At 45.2% G+C, this 22,426-nt stretch overlaps 1 protein-coding gene across 3 annotated transcripts in view; it reads left to right on the forward strand.

The window, feature by feature from the left end:
- Positions 1-6,517, forward strand: part of WSCD2 (WSC domain containing 2) — a 121,794-nt gene extending 115,277 nt beyond the window's left edge. For all 3 annotated transcript variants that reach the window (XM_008957963.4, XM_003832535.5, XM_034934407.2), the window contains one exon: positions 4,389-6,517. In XM_008957963.4, the coding sequence (XP_008956211.2) occupies positions 4,389-4,741 (353 nt within the window). In that variant the 3' untranslated portion in view covers positions 4,742-6,517. The remainder of the gene's footprint in view (positions 1-4,388) is intronic.
- The last annotated feature ends 15,909 nt before the right edge of the window (positions 6,518-22,426 follow it).

The following is a 22,426-nucleotide window of genomic DNA, read 5'->3' on the forward strand; positions in this document are numbered from 1 at the left end:
CTATAAGTCCCTGCTACTCAAAATGTGGCCTGTGGACCAGCAACATGGACATTACCTGGGAGATTTTTAGGCAAGCAAATGTCAGGCCCTATCCCAGGCTTCCTGGATCAGAATCTGCACTTTAACAAGATTTCCCCAGATACTTCATGTGCACTTTAAGGTTTGAGAAGTGCTGCTTTTGGATGCCCTCGGTGACAGAATGTGAAGATCACCCTGTAAGAGCCAAGGTCACCTAGCTATTGAGTGTGTCCACCCCACCATGCCCTTGTCCCCCTCCCAATTACAGCTCAGTCCAGACTCCTAGAACCACCACCCCTACTCTGCTTTTGGTTCCATAGAGTTAATTTTACAATCTCCCTAGAGTGAGTTCACAGCAAAATTTTATGTGATATGATTATACAAGGTGAATTGTCCTGGATCTGTTTAATGAAACAGATACTGTGTTTAATCATTCCATGGGGAATTAAGTACAGTTAAACTATTAATCAGGCCCCAGTTCTTTCCATCAACAAGAAGATGGAGGGGAGGCTGGCCAGCCTGCGCCTCGCCAGGCACACCTGTATGACAGTTCCGGTGGAACCAGAACTCATTACCAATGTTCCATGGCTTTATTGCCCAGTTTGCAGACAGCAATCAATGATCAGGAATCCTGAGTTAAACGAGGGCTTTGGTTTTTAATTTTTCTTCTTCTTCTTTCCAATGAAGTAATTTGAGAGTTTCAAGAGAGGAAGCATTGCCATAGGAGGGGGCCAGGTGGACAAACATCTGCTGCTGAAACAGCTTGGATATCTATTGTGCTTTTGGAGGGATGTTTGGACTAAAATGATGGAGCATGTGGAGAGTCAGGAGATACAGGAGGACAAATAGCATCATGGACAATCATAACACTAACCAGTATTTATTGAGCACCTTGCTTGTCCCAGGAGCCGTACAAGGATCTTTGCAAATCTTATTTCGCTCGATTTGCACAGCATCTGTAGGAGGTAGGTCTTATCCAGATCACCACTTTGCAGATGGGTGCACTGAGGCTGAAGATCGAGTAATGTCTCCAAAGTCACATACCTCATGTGGGGAGGAGCTGGGTCCTGAACCCCAGCAGTCTGACTGCAGAATCATCTATAAACAGACCCCAGGTCTCAGACAACAGCCTGAAGGTAAAGTGAGCAGTAGGCAGCCTAGAAGTCATGCTTCCCTGGTCCTGGAGTGAAAAGAGGGCAGGAGCTGATCAGACCAGGTGCTCTATTTTTTCTTTTTAAAAATTTATTTATTTTTATATATTTAGGATGTATGAGTGCAGGTTTCTTAATATAAGTAAATATATAAAATCAATATTTTATATATGCATGCACAAACATGTATATGTACCACATTTTCTTTATCCAGTCCTCCACTGAGGTTGATTCCATATCTTTGCTATTATGAATAGTGCTGCACTAAACATGTGTGCAGGTGTGTTTTTATGTAACAATTTCTTTCTCTTTGGGTAGATACCCACTAGTGGGATTGCTGAATTGAATGGTACTTCTATTTTTAGTTCTTGAGAAATCTCCACACTGTTTTCCATTGGGCTCAGTCTGGGATAGGTGTGGGTTGGAACTCTGCCTTCAATGCCCATTGTGTGGACTTGGGCAAGTTGCTTCCTGCTTCTGAGACTCCTTTTCCCTGTGTCTAAAATGGAGCCAGTATTAAGAATCCCTACTCTCTAGGCTACTTGAGAGCACAGAATGAGATCATGCATGCAGAGTGCCCCACATAGCTCCCAACGCCCAAGAAATGCTCAGGCAACATACATTCCCTTCCTGCCCCTCAGACAGAGGCACCCGGTGTCCCACAGAAGTTTGCAGTCAACAAGGACACTCTGTCATCTCCATCCCACCTGCATCTAAGACTGGGATACCTGGAGCTACCTGAGAGACTCCTTCCTTTTTCTTGAGCCATCCTGCAGCCCTCTTTCAGCAACCACTTGAGATAGTGAGAGGTGGCCAAGCCTAGAAGTTTGGATCTGTGTTGTTGCTGGGTGCTGGGTGACAAGCACCATCTCTATCACCTGGGCATCTCCCCTGAGAGTAGCAGCTATTCTGAATCACCAGTGATGCTGTGAGGTGATGCAGGAGTGGGGAAATTCTGAAAAAGGAAAACAGAGCATACAACATGCTCAATTTTTCCTAATTACTCAGATACATCTGGTCTTAACCCATTATAACAGTACGGGCCCAATTAGCCAGATACATTATAAATAATCTATTTTAAGGATAAAAAATATCCTTGTCAGCAGCATAAATATCTCCCAAGCAGCCGTGATGTTCCAGGGGACTTGGTGGGGAAGGAGTCTTGCCACAGATTCTGATGTGTTCTGCAAAGAAAGGGAGGCCTTTGCCACACTGCAATTTGGCAGTTGCGAATTTCAATTTAGTTCAACAACCGTTCACTGAGCACCTGCTGAGTACAGGCAGTGGGAGGAAGTGGTGATGAGGCTGCTGGTGCCTGGGAAAGATCCATCCTGGAACCAGGCAGCCCTGATCTGGATGGTCCTTCCTGGCTGTGTGGCCATGAACAAGTCACTTCACCTCTCTGAGCCTCAGTTTCCTCCCTGGTGAGGAACAGACAGTAGTCCTTTTCCTTTCAGGGTAGTCAGCAGGATTAAATAAGATAATGGGTATCCATCACCCAGCAAGGGACTAGGACTTAATTTTTAAGAAGCAGCTGGGCTCCCCAATGCAGCCTGGGGGACTCACCACCCTCGTTCCATAAACAGAGTTCTTCTGTTGCCTGCTCTGGCAGGCACCGGGTAGTGTTTGTCCTTGTGAGAAGCAGCAGGTCTCAGTTCATGGTTTTGGAGCTCCTGCCCTCTGATTCTCCAGCTGGGGCTCAGCATTGAGGCTGTGGTTCCTCTTCTCTGTTCCCAACGCCCTCCAGGTCCCCCTTCTGCACTTTCCCCAGCTCCTCCTTCTGCGGGAGTTTCAGCAGCTCCAGGAACTGACTGCCTCTCCCCATGGAATTCCCAGGTTCTCTGTAACCTGTCTTTCAAGTCAGACAATCCCAAATTCACCTCCAAGTTTGCATGACAATCCATCCTGTCATTTCACCATGACACTTCCATGAAAAATGAAGAAAGGTAGGAAAGAAATGTGTGAAGATGATGATAAAAATAGTACCACTTAAACCCTGCCCTCAGATAGCTTACCGTCTGCTGGGGAGACAGACTACAGAAGTGGGGGGTTTCTGCACAGCATAATGAATGCTGTGGGGGGCTGCAGGGGACGGAGAGAGGAATTGTGAAACCCAGAGGAGGCACCCGCCTGAGCCCAGGGAGTCTGAGAAGATGACCTGAAAACAGAATAATATCAGTAATAACGATAGCCAACATTTATTGAGCACCTGCTGAACTCAACGTGCCATGCTAGAAACTTTATTATATGTTTTTTCTACTTTGTACAAGAGCTCCATTATTATCCTGTGAGGAGATACCACTACTACACAGAAAAACTTAGTACTTAAAAGCCCAGACTTTGAAGCCAGACTGCTTAGGTTCAAATCCTGGCTCTGCCAGTTATTAGCTATATGACCTTGAGCAAATTACTTAACCTCTCTGTGCCTCGGTTTTCTCTTCTGTTAAATGGAGATAATGATGATACCTCTTAAGGTTGTTGTGAAGATTAAGTAGAATTAAAAGCTATATTAATATATTTATTAATATATAAGTATGTAATCTAAAATACACAATATATATTAACATAAATAATATATAACATAATAATATGTTGTATATTATATTACAGTAACACATACTTATACATGGGGTTTGCCTAGCATATAGTAATCACCAAACAAGTAACATTGTTATCCCCAAAGAGAAGGTGGTGGTCAAGAATATTCCAGGGAGAAACAGCATTGAGGTGAGAAGTATCGGGGTGTGTTTAGAGCTCTAAAAGGAGTGAATTCAGCTAAGTTGTTATTCTTTTTGTTTTTTAGAGGCAGGGTCTTGCTCTGTCACCCAGGCTGAAGTGCGGTGGCATCATCATAGCTCACTGCAGCCTCGACCTCCTGGGCTCAAACAATCCTCCCACCTCAGCCTCCTGAGTAACAAGGACTGCAGGCATGCACCTCCATGCCCAGCTATTTTATTTTATTTTTTGTAGAGACAGGGTCTTGCTATGTTGCCCAGGCTGGTCTTTAACTCCTGGCCTCAAGCTGTCCTCCAGCCTTGGCCTCCCAAAGTGCTGGGATTATAGGTGTGAGCCACCTCACCTGGCCTGTATTATTACAGTTAATTGTTAATTGTGTTACTGTGTTGTGCTGTGAATAATGGTAACCACTGCCAGCACCATCTGACTGGGTCTTTCAAACTCCTCCTCCCTCTGACTGTGTCCTTTCTCCTCTCTCTGCAGAGTGGCCAGAGTTCGTGAGGAACTATGCCCCGTGGTGGGCCACTCACACACTGGACTGGCTCAAGTTTGGCAAGAAGGTGCTGGTGGTGCACTTTGAGGACCTGAAGCAGGACCTCTTCGTCCAGCTGGGCCGGATGGTCAGCCTGCTGGGCGTGGCTGTCAGGGAGGACCGGCTGCTCTGTGTGGAGAGCCAGAAGGATGGCAACTTCAAGCGCTCAGGGCTCCGGAAGCTCGAGTATGACCCCTATACTGCGGACATGCAGAAGACCATCTCTGCCTACATCAAGATGGTGGATGCAGCCCTCAAAGGGCGGAACCTAACGGGTGTCCCCGATGACTACTACCCAAGATGATGCGTCCACACAGGGGGAGGGTAGACTGGGAGTCCTGACCACGCAGGCCCTGGGGACTCAAGACCCCTGGTTACCCCCACTCATCTGTCCTCTCTTTGGTCTGGGGACAATCCCCTTGGCTGCTCTTTGCCTTCAATGAGTTTCCTGCATGACAGAGGAGGCTCAAGGGAAGAGATTGCCCAGGCACTACCACTCTGCTCACATGTTCCCCCCTTGGCAATGTGGGGCATCTTGTTTGGGGGGTTCTAGTTACATGGACTCTTTTCTGTCTCCTGGGTCCCTGCCCCCACCACTCTGGGTTCCATTTGTGGGAGGGAGGGCTCATCCACCTCATGGAGACTTGCCGGATGCCCCATGGCAATTGTCAAGGCTCTTGATGCAAGAGCCCAGGGGGCTATTGTAAAAACTTGGCCCCAGATGCTTGTCCCTTCTGGGCTGAGATTTCGCAGCCCCCTTCTCATCTCCACCCAAGAAGTGCTGGCACCGATGTTTAACTCAGGCCACCTTCTGTTCTAAAGAAAGATTGCTGGGAAGTTTCTCTGTGGCCTTAGGTTTCTGACATCCTGGATAGTGTGGGGAGGTAATGGTGCTCACAGTAGGTTAATTGGAGACACCATGTGGGGCCATTGGTGTTATGAGCCCCCCAGGCCACACTGCTTCTCAGAAATGAGCTGCTTGCCTTTCCACCTCCAGGGCATGAACCCTGCCCCTTTCTATCCATGCTGTGTCCAGGAGGTGACCTTGAGATCCTGATACCACCTTCAAGGAACCTCAGGCACCAACAATGAGCCCACGAGGTTGGTCACATGCCATGTGCAGAATTTGACTTAAGAGAGAGCCCCAGTGACACATCTCTCCATGGTGGGCTCCAGTCGGTCTTACACTGCCCTTCTGACCCCTACAAATGGGTCCTTTGCTATCCAGGTGAGACAGCAAGAGTGTTCTTAATCAGATGGAACCACACCCAAAATGGACCCCCACTACCTTCCCAGACCATATATCTCCCCTTGATCATAGTCCAACAGGGCCAGCTTCCCTTGGGGGCCCTTTAAGGAATGGGGTGAATGAAATTGTGTCATTTCTATACAAACACTGCTCTCTTGATGCTGAAATGCCAAACCAAAGGATTTCTGAGGACCTAAATCACGGAGCATCAATCTTACAAAGTGTTGGTCCAGAGTCCCATCTCTTCCCCAACCCTGGATACCGGTAGCTTCCCACCCAGTCCAAACCTGCACCATCCATCATTGTGTAGATGAAAAAGCCATAGGTCATAGCCTCTTTGCTATTCTATTGGAGTAGCCTCCCTAGGCAGTCCCTCTGAAGCCTTGGGGTGCAGGTAAATGCTCATTCCCAAGTAGCAAAGAGACCATGGAGAAGGTGCGTGTAAAGAGATATATTTTTGTAAGAGGAATATGATTAATACGTTCCGCCCCTTGGAACCTGGCCATGCAAAGCAAGGGCACAGGGATTAGACCTGTGGCACGCTTCCCCAATTCCCTCATCTGTAGGATTTGGGCTGCCCCAGGCCCACCCAGGGGGCTCTGAATGTATTTTGTACCGTGTTTCTTTCCCCCAGGAGAATTTCTAGTCTTCTTTCATGAAGCAGTGGAGGGGTTGGCCTCCCTTCTACTGGGAGATTGACTCTCTCTGGGAGACTCTTGGTCCAAGACCTGGGTCAGTTCTTTGCTGGTGGTCCCCTCTGACCACAAGCTTCTGCCTGAAGATTCCTCAGGTCAACACCATCATTAAATGCGAGTTTTGTTGATGATTCTACCATGTGGTAGAGTGTTGTGTAAGACAGGTTCACAAATGGGATGGTTTCCTTGTGTGTGTGTGTGTGTGTGTGTGTGTGTGTGTATGAGAGAGAGAGAGAGACAACAGAGACAGAGGCAGAGAGGCATAGAGAGACAGAGAGAGAGAGAGAGACAAGAAACAGAGATAGACAGAAAATGTTCGGGGTGGCGGGCGGGTTGGTGTATAACTGCTTTGTGCCTGTGTGACTCTGGCATAGCTGCTCAGGGAGAATTACGTGCCTCTGTGTGTAAAATTGCCTTTGTGTTCTCCTGCCTCTCTATGTTTTGAAACTGTATCCCACAAGTTGCCGGTATGACCATCTTATTTGTAATGAGTCTGTGCAGGTCCTTGTGTATGGAATTGCACCCGTGTAAAGGAGGAAATGGTCAGTGTGCATGAAATCCATGTGTGAGAAGCTGCCTGTCTATTTGGGGGGGGGGCACATCTTCTGCATATACCTTTTGTCCTTGGCTGCTGTGACAGGGAGGGTATGTGGGGAGAAGTGGTGGGTGGGATGAGGTCACTAGAGTGTGGTGGAAGTGTTCCTACCTGAGTATGTGCACAGGTATGGAAGAGGTTATCTATGAGAGGCATCCCTTCTGTGTATGTTTGTAAGAGAGAGAGTGTGTGTATGTAAGCAAGAGAGAGAGAGACAGAGAGAGAGAGAGAGAGCAACAGAGACACAGAGACAGACCCTGAGCATCATGCTTTGCACAGCCATATGCAGCAGGGAAGTCAGTGAGAGTCCAGGAGGACAGAGAAGTCTGCTCTGTTCCCTGGTGGGTGGGGATGGGTGTTTCTAAACCTCCACATACCGCTGAAGGAAGACCCTGTGTTCTTCCTCCTCGTGCATCAGAGGGGCTTCTGTGAGGAGGTACTGATGTCCAGGGGCTGTTTCCCAGCCAAAGGGAGAGGCAAAGTGTTATATACTGCCACATGGACAGCAAGCGGGGTAGGAGCTGGGCCAGGCAGAGGAAAGAGAGAGGGGCTTCTCCTCCCCCAAGCACGGAGAGCTCAGGAGGACTGAGAGTGCTGGGGTGACTGTGGTGGGGAGGGGAGAGGAAGATCTCAGAAAGGGTGTGAGTTTGTTCCAGAATCCAGAAGAACAGGGCCTTTCTCTAGGGGTTCTTCTTGGCTCACAAAAGTCATTCTGTGATGACTGATTGAGCTCTGATCTGGGGCCCAGGCTACACTCTGTCCCCAGTATTAAACCAAGTCTGACCTGGTCACAGACTGAGCCCAATCCTAGAGCCTTGAACCTGAGTCAAAGTTAAGCCCTGATCCTGATCACAGACTGAGCCCTAATCCTGTGCACATACTGATCCACAACCCCTCATTCCAGCCCCACATTGACTGAATCACATTGGACTGAGTCCCAAACTACTTCTACTGAGCCTTCACCCTAGTCATTGACTACACTCCAACCTGGGTCACAGACTGAGCCCTGACCTGCCCCAGAACTAATGCTGATAGTGTCTCCTGACTGAGCCCTAATCTCTGTCGCGGACTGAGCTCTGATTCTGGTCACAGGGGGAGCCCCAGTCCTGGCCCTGCAGAAGTCACGATCTTGGTCACTCCAAGCCCTGAGCCTGGTCCTGCCCCTGATCTCAGATCAAGCCTTGACTCAGGTCACAGGCTGAGCCCTGAACCAATGTGCCAGTTTTCTTTCACTTTTCTAAATATTATCCATGCGACCAAATCCTCCCAACTGGAAGTGCAGGAAGCCATGCAGCTTCTAGCCCCAAGCTCTCACGGGTCCTTCTTAGAACTCTCAGATTATGTGCCTTATGCAACTCCCTGCTTTCCACCTGTCCCCAACCACAGATCACTGTCGGGTGGGAGGGGGTGGCGCGAAAGCCCTTTAGGCCATAGGTGGGGCTGGACAGTTTACCAGCCTCTTCTTCGGCTAATTTCTGCCCTTCCTATCACACTTCATCAGCCATCTGGAATAAGATCTTTGTACTTCAGACCCAGAAAGAACCAAGGTAGCATTCATTCATTCATTCATTCAGCACATATTTACTGAGCATCTACCATGTGCCAGGCAATGCTCTCAATTCTAGGAACTAAAAAAGTAATAAGACAGACACAAATCTATGCTCCAGCAATGTACGTTTTACCAGTACTAAGCAGATATCTCAAAGTGATCAGAAAGCTTTCAGGGAGAAGACTGTGAGTCAAAGAAGGAAAAGGACTCGAGTGGCTCCTGACCAACCCCATGAGGTTGTTACAACAGAGATCATTAACTCCATTTTAGAGGGGGACATCATTGCTAAGAGGCAGGCAGTGGCTGGCCCAAGCCACACAGAAACTAATAGTGTTACCCACACAACCGGTGGGTTCAATTGTTTGGCGGGTGACTACAACCAAGGAGGATTTAACAGGGGGATTTTATTATTTGTCACGAGTAAGTAGGACACTAGAGATGGTTCCCAAAGCAGTGCTTCCCTGAACAACAGTGAACACAGGGCTCGTATTGAGCTGGTGAGCTGAGCCATTGTATGCAGAGGTGGGGTCAAAGCCGCAAATGTGCAGTCAAGGATCATCCTTCCACATATGTCGCATGCACAGAAAATGGCCAATAAGTTCTTCCCTGGGATTGGGCAGGGTGTGGGGTTAGTATGGTAATGAGGAGAGTTCGCCAAAGTTCATCTCCAACTCAGGCATCTGTGGATCCAACTGGGTTTTGATTTTCCAGGGCTGAGCTTCTTCCTGGAACTTTTTCAAAACAGCAAAAACTCAAGGTGCAACAGTCACAAGTGGATACTTGTTCACAGTGCATTCCCTAAAACCCAGAAAGCTTAGGTTGCTATAGCAGAGCTGGGGCCACTGCTGTCTCCTCCAAGGGCCTAAAAGTCCTTTCCACATACAGAGAGTGACAAGGCCCTTGCACCCAAAGAAGAAGGAAAGCTTTGGATCCAAGCGTTCCCCAGTGTAGGGTCCATGCCTGGCCTGGAAACCAGGGCACCTGGACTCTCCTCCTGCTGCTGCCTGGGGCTCACTGTGGCTCCAGGACTCAGGAGAAAGACCAGGGCTCAGAATCTGCTGATTTGGGGGATTTCTTCTGGATTCTCCTATAACCCCAGAAGAGGCTGCACACACATCCCAGTGGAAAACGTGGGAGTGGGCAGAGGGGGAGGCAAAAAGGATGCTGGGAGCAGATCCTCAGGGACCCAGCCTCCTCCGGAGGCCCAGCACCCTTCCTTCCCCTTTCTCTCCTTCATTGTTTTGTCGCCTCATCCCTCCCCCTTTTCTCTCTGTTTTTCTTTACCCAGCCTCCTGTTCTCAATTCCCCTCTTTGTGGTCTCTGATTTCCTCCAGCTGCTCATTAAATCTCTTTTCTTTCCTGTCTTTCTGCCCCTCCTTCTCTTCTCTCTTCTCCTCTTCCTTCCCCCTCTTTCTCTCTCTCCCTTTCTCTCTTCCTTGATTTTTGTTTCTGCCTGTGCAAAATCTCTCCATCTCTACCTTTTGATCTCTGAGCTCTCTGCCTCTCTCTACCCCTCCCTTCCCCCACCCCTGTTGTCCTCTCCCATCTCCTCATCCTCTTCCTGAAGAGTGGGGGCGACTCAGCAGGATCCAGACATAGTGAGACAAATGCTACCCAGGCTGGTAACCAAGGAAGTGGTTTCCTTAGCAACAGGATCTGCAGGCACGCGCTCCACTGCCCCAGCCCTTAGCTATTACAGTAAGAGAGAAAGAGAGAGAGAGAGAGAGAGAGAGGATGGGGGGGCGGGGGGGGGGGGACAAGCCTTAAAACAGTAAAGAAACTGCTATGTGCTCCTCATGAGAGGGGACAGTGCTCAGAGACCAGATCAGTGCCTGGCACTTTGGGGGCACTCAAAAATATGAGAAGTGTGGGGCTTTGGGATCAGAGAGAGGCACAGAGTGTGGAGAGAGCTGGGGAAGAATCTGCAGGACACGGTGACACACTGGATGTGGGGATGGGGAGATGACAAGACAAAGAGGACCCCAAGGTTCTGGCCTGAGCAGCTCCAGGGAGGGAGCAGAGGAGCCAGGGAGAAAGGGAGAAAAGAGGTTGAGTTGGCATGGCTCCCTGTCCCCGAGAGTTCACCACCTAAGTTGGGGGTGCGGGGAGGGAAGGTATAGAGATGACAGAAATATCGCATTCAATTCTCTCTTATAAATAGGCAACGAGGAACATGGGAGAGGGAACATGTATAGTTTTAAATTGCTGAACTCTGAGCAGTTAAATGATTTGCTCAAGAGACACAAAAGTTGGTGGCAGCACTTGGATTTGAACCTGGGGATGATCCAAGGCCTGTCCAGAGGGTGGAAGGGACAGAAGAGGGCAGAATATGCAGAGAGAGAGAGAGAGAAAGAGACAGAGGCAGAGAAAGGACAGAGAGAGAGAAAGGACAGGGAGAAAGAAGCAGAGAAAGAGAGATTTACATCATTGATCTTGCATTTCTTCCCACTGGGAAAACAAAAGTATGTTCACTTTTAGAGAAATGAGAGGAGACAAAGGGGCCCCACTGTATGATAGCTTTGGTGGTTATAAATAACTGTCCCCAAAGAAAACACCTGTCAAGACACATTCACTTCCAGAGAGACGAATTGTATCCCCAGTCCATGTTGATATTTAAATGACTCAGAGTAGATGTCAGGGGGCGGAGGGCAGAAAGTTGATCAATGTAACACGGAAACCTAGCTCAGCTTTCCCAAAAAGCAATAAAACGGGTAGGTGCGGAGAGCTGTAAATCTGGATGATAATAATATCCGTCCTCGCAAAAGCAACATGTTTGTTTATCATGTTTGCAGGTTTACTATTGCCCCTCGAATTTACAGTCAGCAATCTGCCGGTGAGCACAGGGAGGAACACGAGAATGAGAACAAACTGGCAGAGCACTGAGGAGGAAGAAATGATAAAATATTTATCCCCTCACCCCACCCGCTCTGCCCCGGTTGCCTTAAATCCAATTTCAGACAAAGGTGGTGATTTATCCAAGCAGGGCTGGGCAGCTCTATTTCAGGCCTCTGACAGCTAATTGAAATGAGCAGTCATTACGGAATGGAATGTGTTGCAGCAAAATGATTTTTGTGTATTCTGGAGTCATTTGCTGAACAATTATGGAGAAATGAACAGTCAGCCAGCGGTGAGACAGAGGGTATAGCACTTGATGGCGACAAGACTTTTGCGTGTCCTTTCAAAGTGGGAGACAAGAGGGAGGAAGGGAAATTCCTTTCTGAGACATAAGTTAGGTACCTAAACTGTTACCGTAATTACCTGGGCTTCCAGAACTTGGAATGCCTAGTTATTATCCCAGACCTCCTGAATCAGATTTTCTAAAATATGGGGACAGGAAGTCCTTTTGTGTTTCCCAAAGCTTCCCAAGTACAGGCAACCCTGCAATAAGAGATGGTGCACCAGGAGGGTGGGTTACAATGATCCTGTAGACTTGCTGTGAGGCAAAGGTGTGTTTACAATGGACCTCTTGATAACTACTGGCCCCAATGTAGGCACTGCTATGACAGCAGAGCACAAAGCATTGTTGATATTATCTGTGCATCCATGGCTCTTCATGCATTTTGATCTATGTATTCCTATAGTTAGCATAGTACCTGGCACATAGTAAGTGCTATGGAGATGTCTATTGATTTTCTGAATAAGTGAATCAAGGAATATTAAAGGATATTGAAATAAAAGCCACAAGCCACTTGCCAGACCAGGCCTGACCTAGTCCTTTAGCTGCCCTGAATATTACCTCTAGTAATATAGAATTGTTTTTTATTGTCCCAACCCCATCTTGGACCCCCAAAGCCAATGGTGTGGTGCAGTCCACCAGCCCAGCCCTCAACAGCCAACATATCTCTTCCCAAACTCACATTCAGTGGCATCCCATGGGTAGTTTAAAATTGGCCATGGTAGGAATATACACCATGGAAATTGGCAAATGCTACAAATCAGGTTTTTCTTTTCATTTCTTCCTTCCTTCCTTCCTTTCTTCCTTCCTTCTTTCTCTTCTCTCTTCTCCTTCTCCTCCTTCTGCTTCTCCTTCTTCTTCTTTTTTGGAGGTTTAAACAGTTAAGTATTTACCAGCACACCACTGCCCAAAGCACACAGGCACGTACCATGCTATTTCTTTTCTTTTCCATGTCTTCATTCATACTGTCTCCTCCACTTGAAAGCCTTTATCTGACTGATGCCTTGGCCTCCTTATAACTTCTCTCAGCCTCCTCCTCTTCCAGGCAGCTTCCCCTGACTACAGAGACCAGATTTGATTCCTCCTCTAACCTCCCTAATCACAGCTCTGGACATAGCCATTTAGTTTAGTAATCTAGTGTGTGTGTGTGTGTGTGTGTGTGTGTGTGTGTGTGTGTGTCTTACAAAGATATGAGCTTCATTATGATGAAACAAAATCTTCATTTCTGGATTCCCATTGTGCCTCCTGGCACAGACTATATGATGTGCAAATGTTCAGCTGATGAAAGAATGAATACATTAATTATATTTAACACCATCTACCAATCTGTTGGCCTCATAAATCTTTGAGTCAGTGGGTAGAAGGATCTGGCCTGCCCAGAGATTGGCCAAGGAGAAAGGGAAACAAGAAACTACAGTGATGATAGTAGCTAATATTTATTGAATAATAATTCTGTGCTGAGCACTATGATGGGAGCTTCACATATGTAACATCATTGAAGTATCCCTGGGGGGCAGGGATTCTTATTGCCCCTATTTTTCAGTCGGGGAAACCAAGGCTCAAAAAGGTGAAGTTATTTTCCCAAGGTCACACAGCTTGGAAATAATGGACTTTGAACCCAGGGAGTCTAGTTTCAGAGTCCATATATTTAACCACTATACTGCATCCTGGCGGGGGGGGCATGTGTGTCCAGAGTCAAGAAGACAGGGTGGGTCTTGCAAGGCAGCAGTGAGTGTTCTGGTAGCAAAGTGCTAGCCTTTCTGGGGCTGAGGACCCGTGGGGTGAGGTGAGATGAAGATCAGGCCACCACAAGGGAAGCAGGCTGGGAGCTGGTGGTACAGATGCCTTTGGGTTCTTAGCTGCACAGTTGGTTTATAGGTTCCCATGGCAACTGCCAAGCAATAATCTCTTATTCCACAGCTCAGTGGTTCCCTAGAAATTCTTTCCTCCTCGCTTCCACCACCACAGCCCCCAGCCCATGGAGGCAGGGTGGCAGTTTCTTCTCCAGGAATGACTACACTGGAGAAGAAACCATAGCCCAAGACCCTTTTGTTACAACAATGGAGGAGGGAAATTTGAGTGGAGGCAGAAAAAAAAGAGAAAAGGGACTTAAAATCTCAAAAGTCATATCATCCAACTGGGAAGGGGCTGGGAGAGGAAGAGGAATTCTCAGACCCCCTTAAAAATCTAATGAAAACCATGAGTTGTTTCTCCAGAAAAATGAGTGCAAGCACATATACACATGCACGCACGCAAAGTTTTATGTATAGTTTTAAGGAACATTTGGACCCCTTGGGACCGAAGTTAGGAAATTAAAAATCAACGAATCCAGTGGTTTCCAAATTAGGGCAGTGGAACCCTATCTTTAATCAAAACCAAGTGCAAAATCCTAATCTCTAACGGTGGTTCTCAAGCAGAAATGATTTTTCACCCCAGGGGATATTCAGCAATGTCTGGAGAAATTTTTGGTTTTCATAACCAGGGGAAGGGGGAGATGCTGACGTCATCTAATGGGTAGAGGGCAATGATGCTGCTCAATGTACTCCAATGCACAGAACAACCCACCACAATGAAGTGTGATCTGACACAAAATGTCAACAGTGTCTACTTTGACAAGCGCTGGTGTAATATAATAAATAAAGGTGAGGAGTGGGGGATGGAACACCTCCAGTGTCAGACAAACCTGATTTACATTTAGACTCAGCTGTGTGACCTAGGACCAAATGTCAAATGTCAGAGAGCCTTAGTTCTGTCATCTCTAAAATGGAGGTCATCATGGAGTTTAACTTATGGGAGTGTTGTATTAGTCACCGTGCTATATACACAGGGAAAAAAAAAGGCGACAGTATTATTATCTTTATTATCGTCGCTATTATTGTTAGTGTTGTCATGGAAGATTTTACAAATTAGGAAATCAGCTTGTAATAGCTCAGAGAAGTGTCTGCCATTGGCTAACTTGAGGGATCAAGGACATGATTAAGCCATGAAGTGCTTTGTCAGCTGAAAACCTGGCACAACAGTGTGGTCATGAGGCTTTTTTCCTCTGTGTAGTTTATAAACTAGCCCTAAAGGGTTTGAACTTCTCTCAGTAATGTCAAGTGGGGAAACCTGTCATAGAGACTACCTTGCAGAAGCCAGAAAAACCCATGTGGACATGTCCAGTGTGGTGGATTCGTGCAAAACCTCACCTTATAATTGTACAGATATGTTTCCCACTTTCACCTATTCAAACTTCAATATTCATCCATGGAAAAAATCTTGATTCAAGAATCTAAGTATGTTGCCTGTCTTTGCTTGGGGTCCTTTGAAAGAAGAGCCTGAGGCAAGGATTTGTGTATAGGTTGTTTAATTGAGAGATGGCCCTAGGGAGCAGGAGAAGTGAGACAAGAAAGACAAAGACCAATGTGTACTGCATTATCAAGTCATGACTTTGGGTCGTGAGGGTGTGATTCCACTAGGATCTCCTAAGAAGTATATAGAGTGCCTCCCAGGATCAACTGCCAGAAGGAATTGGGAGTATATGTTCATCAACTCTCCACTTTTACTAGTTGAGGGTTGTCCCTGGGGCTAATAACTCCCCTTGCATAGGCCCAAGCAAGATACAACCAAAGTTCATGACACTAGAGAAGCCAAGAGCCAAAAGTAGGGTGTGTGGCATTTGCTTGAGGTGAGAAACAAAAGAGGGAGTGAATGGGAAGCCTTGCAAAATTGATCTATGCCAGCCACAACTGAAATTGGAAGTGGGCTGACAGGTGCAATTTAGAGCACCAGGTGAAATATTACAGCACATAGTATTATGGACACAAAGTTTCTGAGGTTCTTGCTGGGTTTAAGTCTCACCTTCACCAAATATGAAACTCCCTGAGTCTCAATTTTCTCTTCTGTAAAGTAGAAGTAATGGTACCTATCTCACAGAGCTGTTGGGAGAATGGAATAAGCTTGTGTTAATGAAGCACCTGAAATACAGTAGGTGGTCTGTAAGCAAGAGCTACCACCCTTATGCCTGAGGAGCAGGACTGGTCTCAAAGCGGTTTTTATTGGATATGGAATCTACTCCACTTTCATTAACCTGTTTGACATGATTTATGTCAGACACAGAGTAAATTCCCAGAAAATGAAATTTGGTGACTCTGGGGAACCCTGAGGCCAAAGGCCAAAGGAAGGACAGATTGGCAAGAGATAAAGGGAGAAACAAATCACCAGTAGGCTCTTTGGAGATTAATGCTGTAATAATTATCTTCCACTAGAAGACCACATCAGAGTCATCCCCAAGTCCTTATTAGTAGCTTATTAATATCCAGAGTAGGTTTCACCTGACATTGTCTCGATAGAACAGAAATAACTTTTTCTTACTTTCCAACTAAAGAAACTACCAGACCATCAGTAGAGGGTCTCAAATTCGCATGGCAAGAGGAGACAGATGTGTACCACAAGTGAGTTAAGTGTGAAGTAATTTCACATACTGAACACAAAAGAATACTTCTCATTTCCACAAAGAAATATATTCTACCCCTGTAATTTTCATGAAACATGGGGTTCTCATCATAGCCTTTTTTCAATTCTCACTTTTGATAAAGACATATAGAGAAATGTACTTCTCTACTACAAGAAAAATATGCCGGCACAGTACTAAATGGCCGCTAACTCTATATCAAAGAACCAATAGGGAGTGGTGGGAACTGGATATCATCTGTTTCAGTGACATCACAGAAAAATATAGAGTAGGGAATTAAAAGAATTAGTCTCTCCACTAAAACAACCATAAGGTGGTGAAGACTGAAAGAATAAACGTTTTGGAACTTGGGAATTTAATCCAAAACTTACAACAACCAAGGGAATGCTTAATGAAGAAAAGAGAAGCTGAATTTCAGCATTTAAGGAAATCTTTGTTGGGTCACTGTCTAACCACTGAGATGGTGGAACAGAGACTTCACTGACCACACATGACAAGGAATACAGACTTTGCGAAAATAATTTGGAGAAGTTACTAAACAAATGAACAGTTGCAGCCTCCAACAATCAACAACAGTAAATCCTGGGAGCAGGGAGAATATGATATCCAGGGTTACCACTCTATAATACTCAACACAACCAGCTTTCACAAGGCATGCAAAAGAATGGGAAAGTATGACTTAGTCAAAGGGAAAAATAAATAAATTAACAGAAATCATCCCTGAGAAAGCCCAGACATTGGAGTAACTTGACAATAACCTTAAATAAATGGTTCCAAATATATCTGAGCAATTAAAGGAAACCATGAACAAATAACTAAAGTAAATCAGGAAAATGATGTATGAATAAAATTATAATATCAGAAACAATATTGAAACTATAAAAAGAAACCAAATAGAAATTCTAGACCTGTAAGGTAAAATAACTGAAATCAAAACTCACTAAAGGGGTTCAGTAGCTGATTTGAGCAGGCAGAAACAAAGAATCAGTGAGTCAGAAGATGGGAAAATTAGAATGATCTGGTCTGAGGAACAGAAAGGAAAAAGAATAAAGAAAAGTGAACAGAGCCTAAGGAACATAGGACACTATCAAGAATAACAACATATGCATATAGGAGTTCCTGAGGAAGGAGAGAAAGATAAAGGGATATAAAGAATAGTTGAAAAAATAACAGCTCAACACTTCACAAATTTGAATAAATACATGAATCTATACATCCAAAAGCTCAATAAACTCTTAGTAGAATAAACTAAAGGAGATTCACTTTGAGATATATTATAATCAAATGGCCAAAAAACAAAAAAAAAGAGAACCTTGCAAACAGTAAAAGAGAAGTGATTTGTCCCATACAAGGAATCCTCAATAAGATTAACAGCCAATTTCTCAACAGAAATCATGAAAGCCAGAGGGCAGTGAGACATTAAAAGCCCTGAGAGAAAAATAAAACTGCCAACAAAGAATTCTATATCCAGCAAAACTATCCTTCAAAAATAAAGGAGAAATGGAGACATTCCTAGATAAACAAAAGCTGAGGGAGTTCCTTGCTAGTAGATCTGCCCTACAACAAATGCTAAAGGGATACATTCAGGCTGAAATGAAAAAACAGTAGACAGTAACACAAGGCCATGAAGGAGTAATGAACTCTGATAAAGGTAAATACATAAGTAAATATAAAATCCAGTATTGTTGTGTTTTTATATAATTTGTGACCCTACAACACAAAGGTGAGGAAGGGAGATGGTAGAGCTGTATAGGAGAATTTACATCCCATGAAGGAGATGGCTACAACTTAGCTTTAGTCAATTATTCCTACATAAGCTACAGTTTCCAGAGCTTCCAATTTTTTCGAGAAACTTTTAGGTAAAATCTCTTACCTTTTTATCATTTAAAACACAATGTTGGTCAAACAGAACATATTTATAGATTACATGTGGCCCCATGATCAGCTGGCTTGTGAACATTATACTGGAGAAGCCCGAAACCGATGGTATTTTACTCTCTATGATCTATACATAGCTTCAATCTTCCTTCTGCCTCTTATTAAGTTTATGAGGCCAGAAATCTGCAGTTGACAATAAGTGGATGCCCTGGGGTGGATAGTGCCTGGTCTCTCAGGAAGAAAGGCAGGGCTTTGAAGAGGGAGGATAAAGGTTTCTGCCCCAGAGGTAGAACCCTCCGGATCACTCTGAACAGGGCTTTCTTGATCTGTAATCTAGAAGACAGGTCCTCAGTATATGGTGGTACAGATTGTGCACTGCAAACTGGTTGGTGTTGGACTGCTGGGAGGTAGTGTATGGCCTTGGGTCTAATTCCCTTCCCCCAGGCAGGTGAGTATGTAAATTAGTCCCAGAGCTAGAGAACCAAAGCCAGAAGGGAGCTTGCAAACCACTGGCTTCAAACCCTTTATTTATCACAGTGAGATTGGGACACTGATAATGGGAAGAACTTGCTTGAAGCAAAATCAGTGGCTATGATGAGTAAAGAATTGCTGACATTAAACAAAAATTGAACCAGTTCAGGCACTCTGCTAAACACTTTACATAGACGAACTCAATTAACCTTCACAATTCTATGGCATTTTGCACATGGGGAAATTGAAACTCATGGAGGTGAAGTCACTTGCCCAAAAGTCACACAGAGGAATAGAGATTCACGCCCAGGCTGTCAGCACCAGAACCTGTGCCCTTTATTTGTTTATGGATGTGTAGTCTGCACAAGAACAGCTCATCCCTGTTCCACTGGGCATTGGCTGGCAACGAGAATCTTCTGACTGCTCATCTCTCATATGTCAAGGGGTTGGAACACCTGGGCATCTCTCTCTATCCCCATGTGGTCTCTCCAGCATGGCGGCTTCATGGAAGCATTTCTTATTTGTGGTCAGGGATCCTAAGGCATGTGTCCTGAGAGAGGGGGCAGGCAAGTGTATTGATTTTATAGATCTAGCCTCAGAAGCCACAGAGCATAATTTCCTCATAGTCACAAGCCCACCCAGATTCGAAGGGAGGGGACATAGACTCTATCTTTGATGGGGAAGGCAACATTCCACTGTAAAAACAGTACATGGGATGTGAGATCATGGTGTAGCATCTTTGAATAGTATTAGCTGTCATGTTGGGTGAGGAAAAGTAGAGAAACTTTGGGGAGAACTGACTCACTGCAACTGGGGCACAGTTCTGGGATCGCCCTTGGTTTGACTCACTATTTGCTTCAAGGTACCTCAAAAGGGTATGCATGGAGATCAGAAGTAGAGAATTGCGAGTTGTAGAAAATTTCTGGAAGGGGCTGGATGATGTCTGTATGCCCCTCTGAATCCACTCCCCTGCCTCTCCTCCTTACCTTCTTCTCAGGAGGCTGACCTGTGTGGGCTGTGTCAGAAGAGAGCTGGCAGGAGATTGGGGATGGGAGCAGAGGGAGGTAGGAAATTTATTCTTCTGGCCTCCTCCCTGCAGGGCAGCTGTAGGCTGGCTCTACCTTGGATCACAGCCTTACTTTTGCTTCTTTGCACATTCTCTCCTTCCAAGTTCCAGGAGCTGCCCCTTTCCTTCCTCCTTTTGAGTCTGGAAGTGGAAACAGTTTCCTAGGTCACCACACTCTCCTGAGGGTCCCCCGCACTCTGATGACAATTTCATAAACATCCATCTGTAATAAAATCTTCCTTGGATTATCCTAATCTCCTCCTGGGATTCTGACTGAAACATACAGAGACTGACATCTAGTTGCCTCTCTAATATCATTCATTCATTGATTCATTTATTCATCCATCATTCATTTATTTGCATGTTCACTCACCCCTTGGCAATTATTTGGCTCACACAGTCACTCCGCACTGCACCCTCCCTCCACTTATCCAACACACCCCACAAAAGCATCCAGTCCCCTGCCTCCAGATCCAGGCTGCTCCATGAGGACTGAACCATAGTGTGACTTTTCCAGCAACTCTTTCTTCAGCCAAAATCTATGTATTCCCCTCTCTAATCATGGAACTGGATTTTGTTCAGAAATACTATACCAACAAAGCCCTGCCTTCTCCAGGTCTCAGTCCTCCCCACTGTAACCCCAAGGTGGTGGGCTGAGTGATCCCCTAAGGATTCAGTGCATCCTTGAAATGGGAAGTCTAGGGGTGTATGCAGGACTTGGAATCGCATGAACCAACTCACTGAGAGAAACGAGGTCCAAGAGGGGAAGAGCCTTGCCCAAGGGCACATAATATTTCACACCTACATTCCCTGTTGTCAAAACTCTGATTTAGAGGGGGCGGCAGGATTGTGTGCCTTCTCTCTGCATGTCGATGGGCTGAGTGAACCAAGGCCACAGGGCCCCAAGCTGAGACTGGCAGGAGCCTGACCTAGGAAAAACTGCACCCAATTACTTGCCTTTGTCGGCTTTCCTGGAAAGCCGACCATCCACCCTTCCCTCACCTCCCAGTTCTGTGCAAAGTGTTTAATTAATAAACATACCTTTAAAGCAAGCTGGTGTTACAGAGAGAGATGGTTAAGTGCTAATTATTGTTATCATAGGCCGCTTTCCACCTCATTAAATACATGGATTTGCTAATTGTTAGCTAATTCTAAAGAGAAACCAGGGGCCCCTCAAATGTTAGGATTACGTCTTTCCCCAGCAATTGACCTAATTCTTAAGCCACAGAATGGCAGTCTGGTTGGTCTCAGGGCCTGAATGGGGTCCTGTGGAAAGCAGATGGGCTCCAAGCTCACCTTCCTGGGTTCAAGTCTTGACTCTGCCACTTCCCAGTGGTGTGGACCTAGGAATGTCATTTCATGTTCTTGACCCTCAGTTTCCTAATCTAGAAAATGAGACAAGCCTATCAAAGCCATTTAATCAGTATTGTCTATTAATACATCCTGTACCATGGGCTTAGTGTTTTCTTTTGTCATGTTCTTTGGTCAGCTTTATTAAAGTATATTTCACATACAACAAGGTTTACCAATTTCAGGTATGTGATTTGACGAGTTTTGACAGTCACGTATACAGCCACGTAATCACCATCACTATCATGCTATACAACATTACCATTTCCCCAAAAAGTTCTTTCCTGACATTGACAGTTGATTCCCTTCCTCTGCCTTATGACCCCCTGGCCACCACCAATCTGCTTTCTATCACTACAGTTTTGCCTTTTTGAGAAATTCATATGAATGGAATTATACAATGAGTCTTGTTTCTTTCAGTTGACTTCCTGCTATTGTGACTTATCCATGTTGTTGCATGTGTGAGCAGTTCATTCCTTTTCATTGCTACACCGTGCCCTGCTATATGGACATACCAGAGTTTTTTTGACCATTCACCAATTGTTGGCAATTTGAGTTATTTCCAGTTTAGAATAGCTGCTATAAACATTCACATATAGGTCTTTGTATGGACATATGCTTTCATTCTGTTGAGTAAATACCTATGAGTGAAATTGCTGGGTCAAAAATTAAGTGTAGGTTTAACTTTATTTTTTTTAAAAAAGAAACTGTTTCCCAAAGAGGCTGTACCATTTTGCACTCCCACCAGCTATGTATGAAAGTTCAGTTGCTTCACATTCTCACCAACACTTGTTATTGTCGGTTGGTTTTTTGTTTGTTTTGTTTTGTTTTGTTTCTTAGAGTCTCACTCTGTTGCCCAGACTGGAGTGTAGTGGTGTAGTCATAGCTCACTGCAGCCTTGAACTCCTGAACTCAAGTGATCCTCCCATCTCAGCCTCCCAAGTAGCTGAGACTATAAGGTTTATGCCACCATACTTGGCTAATTTTTTATTTTTACTTTTTGTGTAGAGACAGGGTCTTGCTATATTGCCTAGGCTAGTCTTGAACTCCTGGCCTCAAGTGATTCTCCCACCTAGTAGCTAGGATTACTGGCATGAGCTACCATGCCTAGCCATGGAATTGTCAGTCTTTCTACTTTCAGATATTCTAGTGGGTTTGAGTGACATTTCATTGTGGTTTGTATTTGCATGTCTCTGATAAGGAATGATACAGCACATCTTTACACAAGTTTACTTACTATCTCTATATTTTCTTTAGTGCAGTGTCTGTTCAAATATTCTGTTTTTTAATTTGGTTGTTTTATTAATGAGTTGTAAGCATTATTTACATATTCTGATAACAAGCTTTACTGAATATACATATTTACATCAAGTCGATGGCTTCCCTTTTTATTTTCTTAACAGTATTTTTTGAAGGGCAAAAAATGTTCATTTTAACAAAGTTCAACTTCTCAATTTTTCTGTTTTAATTTGTGCTTTTTCTGGTCTATTTAAGAGATCTTTGTTTAA

This window comes from Pan paniscus, chromosome 10 (genome assembly GCF_029289425.2).
Source record: "Pan paniscus chromosome 10, NHGRI_mPanPan1-v2.0_pri, whole genome shotgun sequence".
In the NCBI taxonomy this organism is placed as follows: domain Eukaryota; kingdom Metazoa; phylum Chordata; class Mammalia; order Primates; family Hominidae; genus Pan; species Pan paniscus.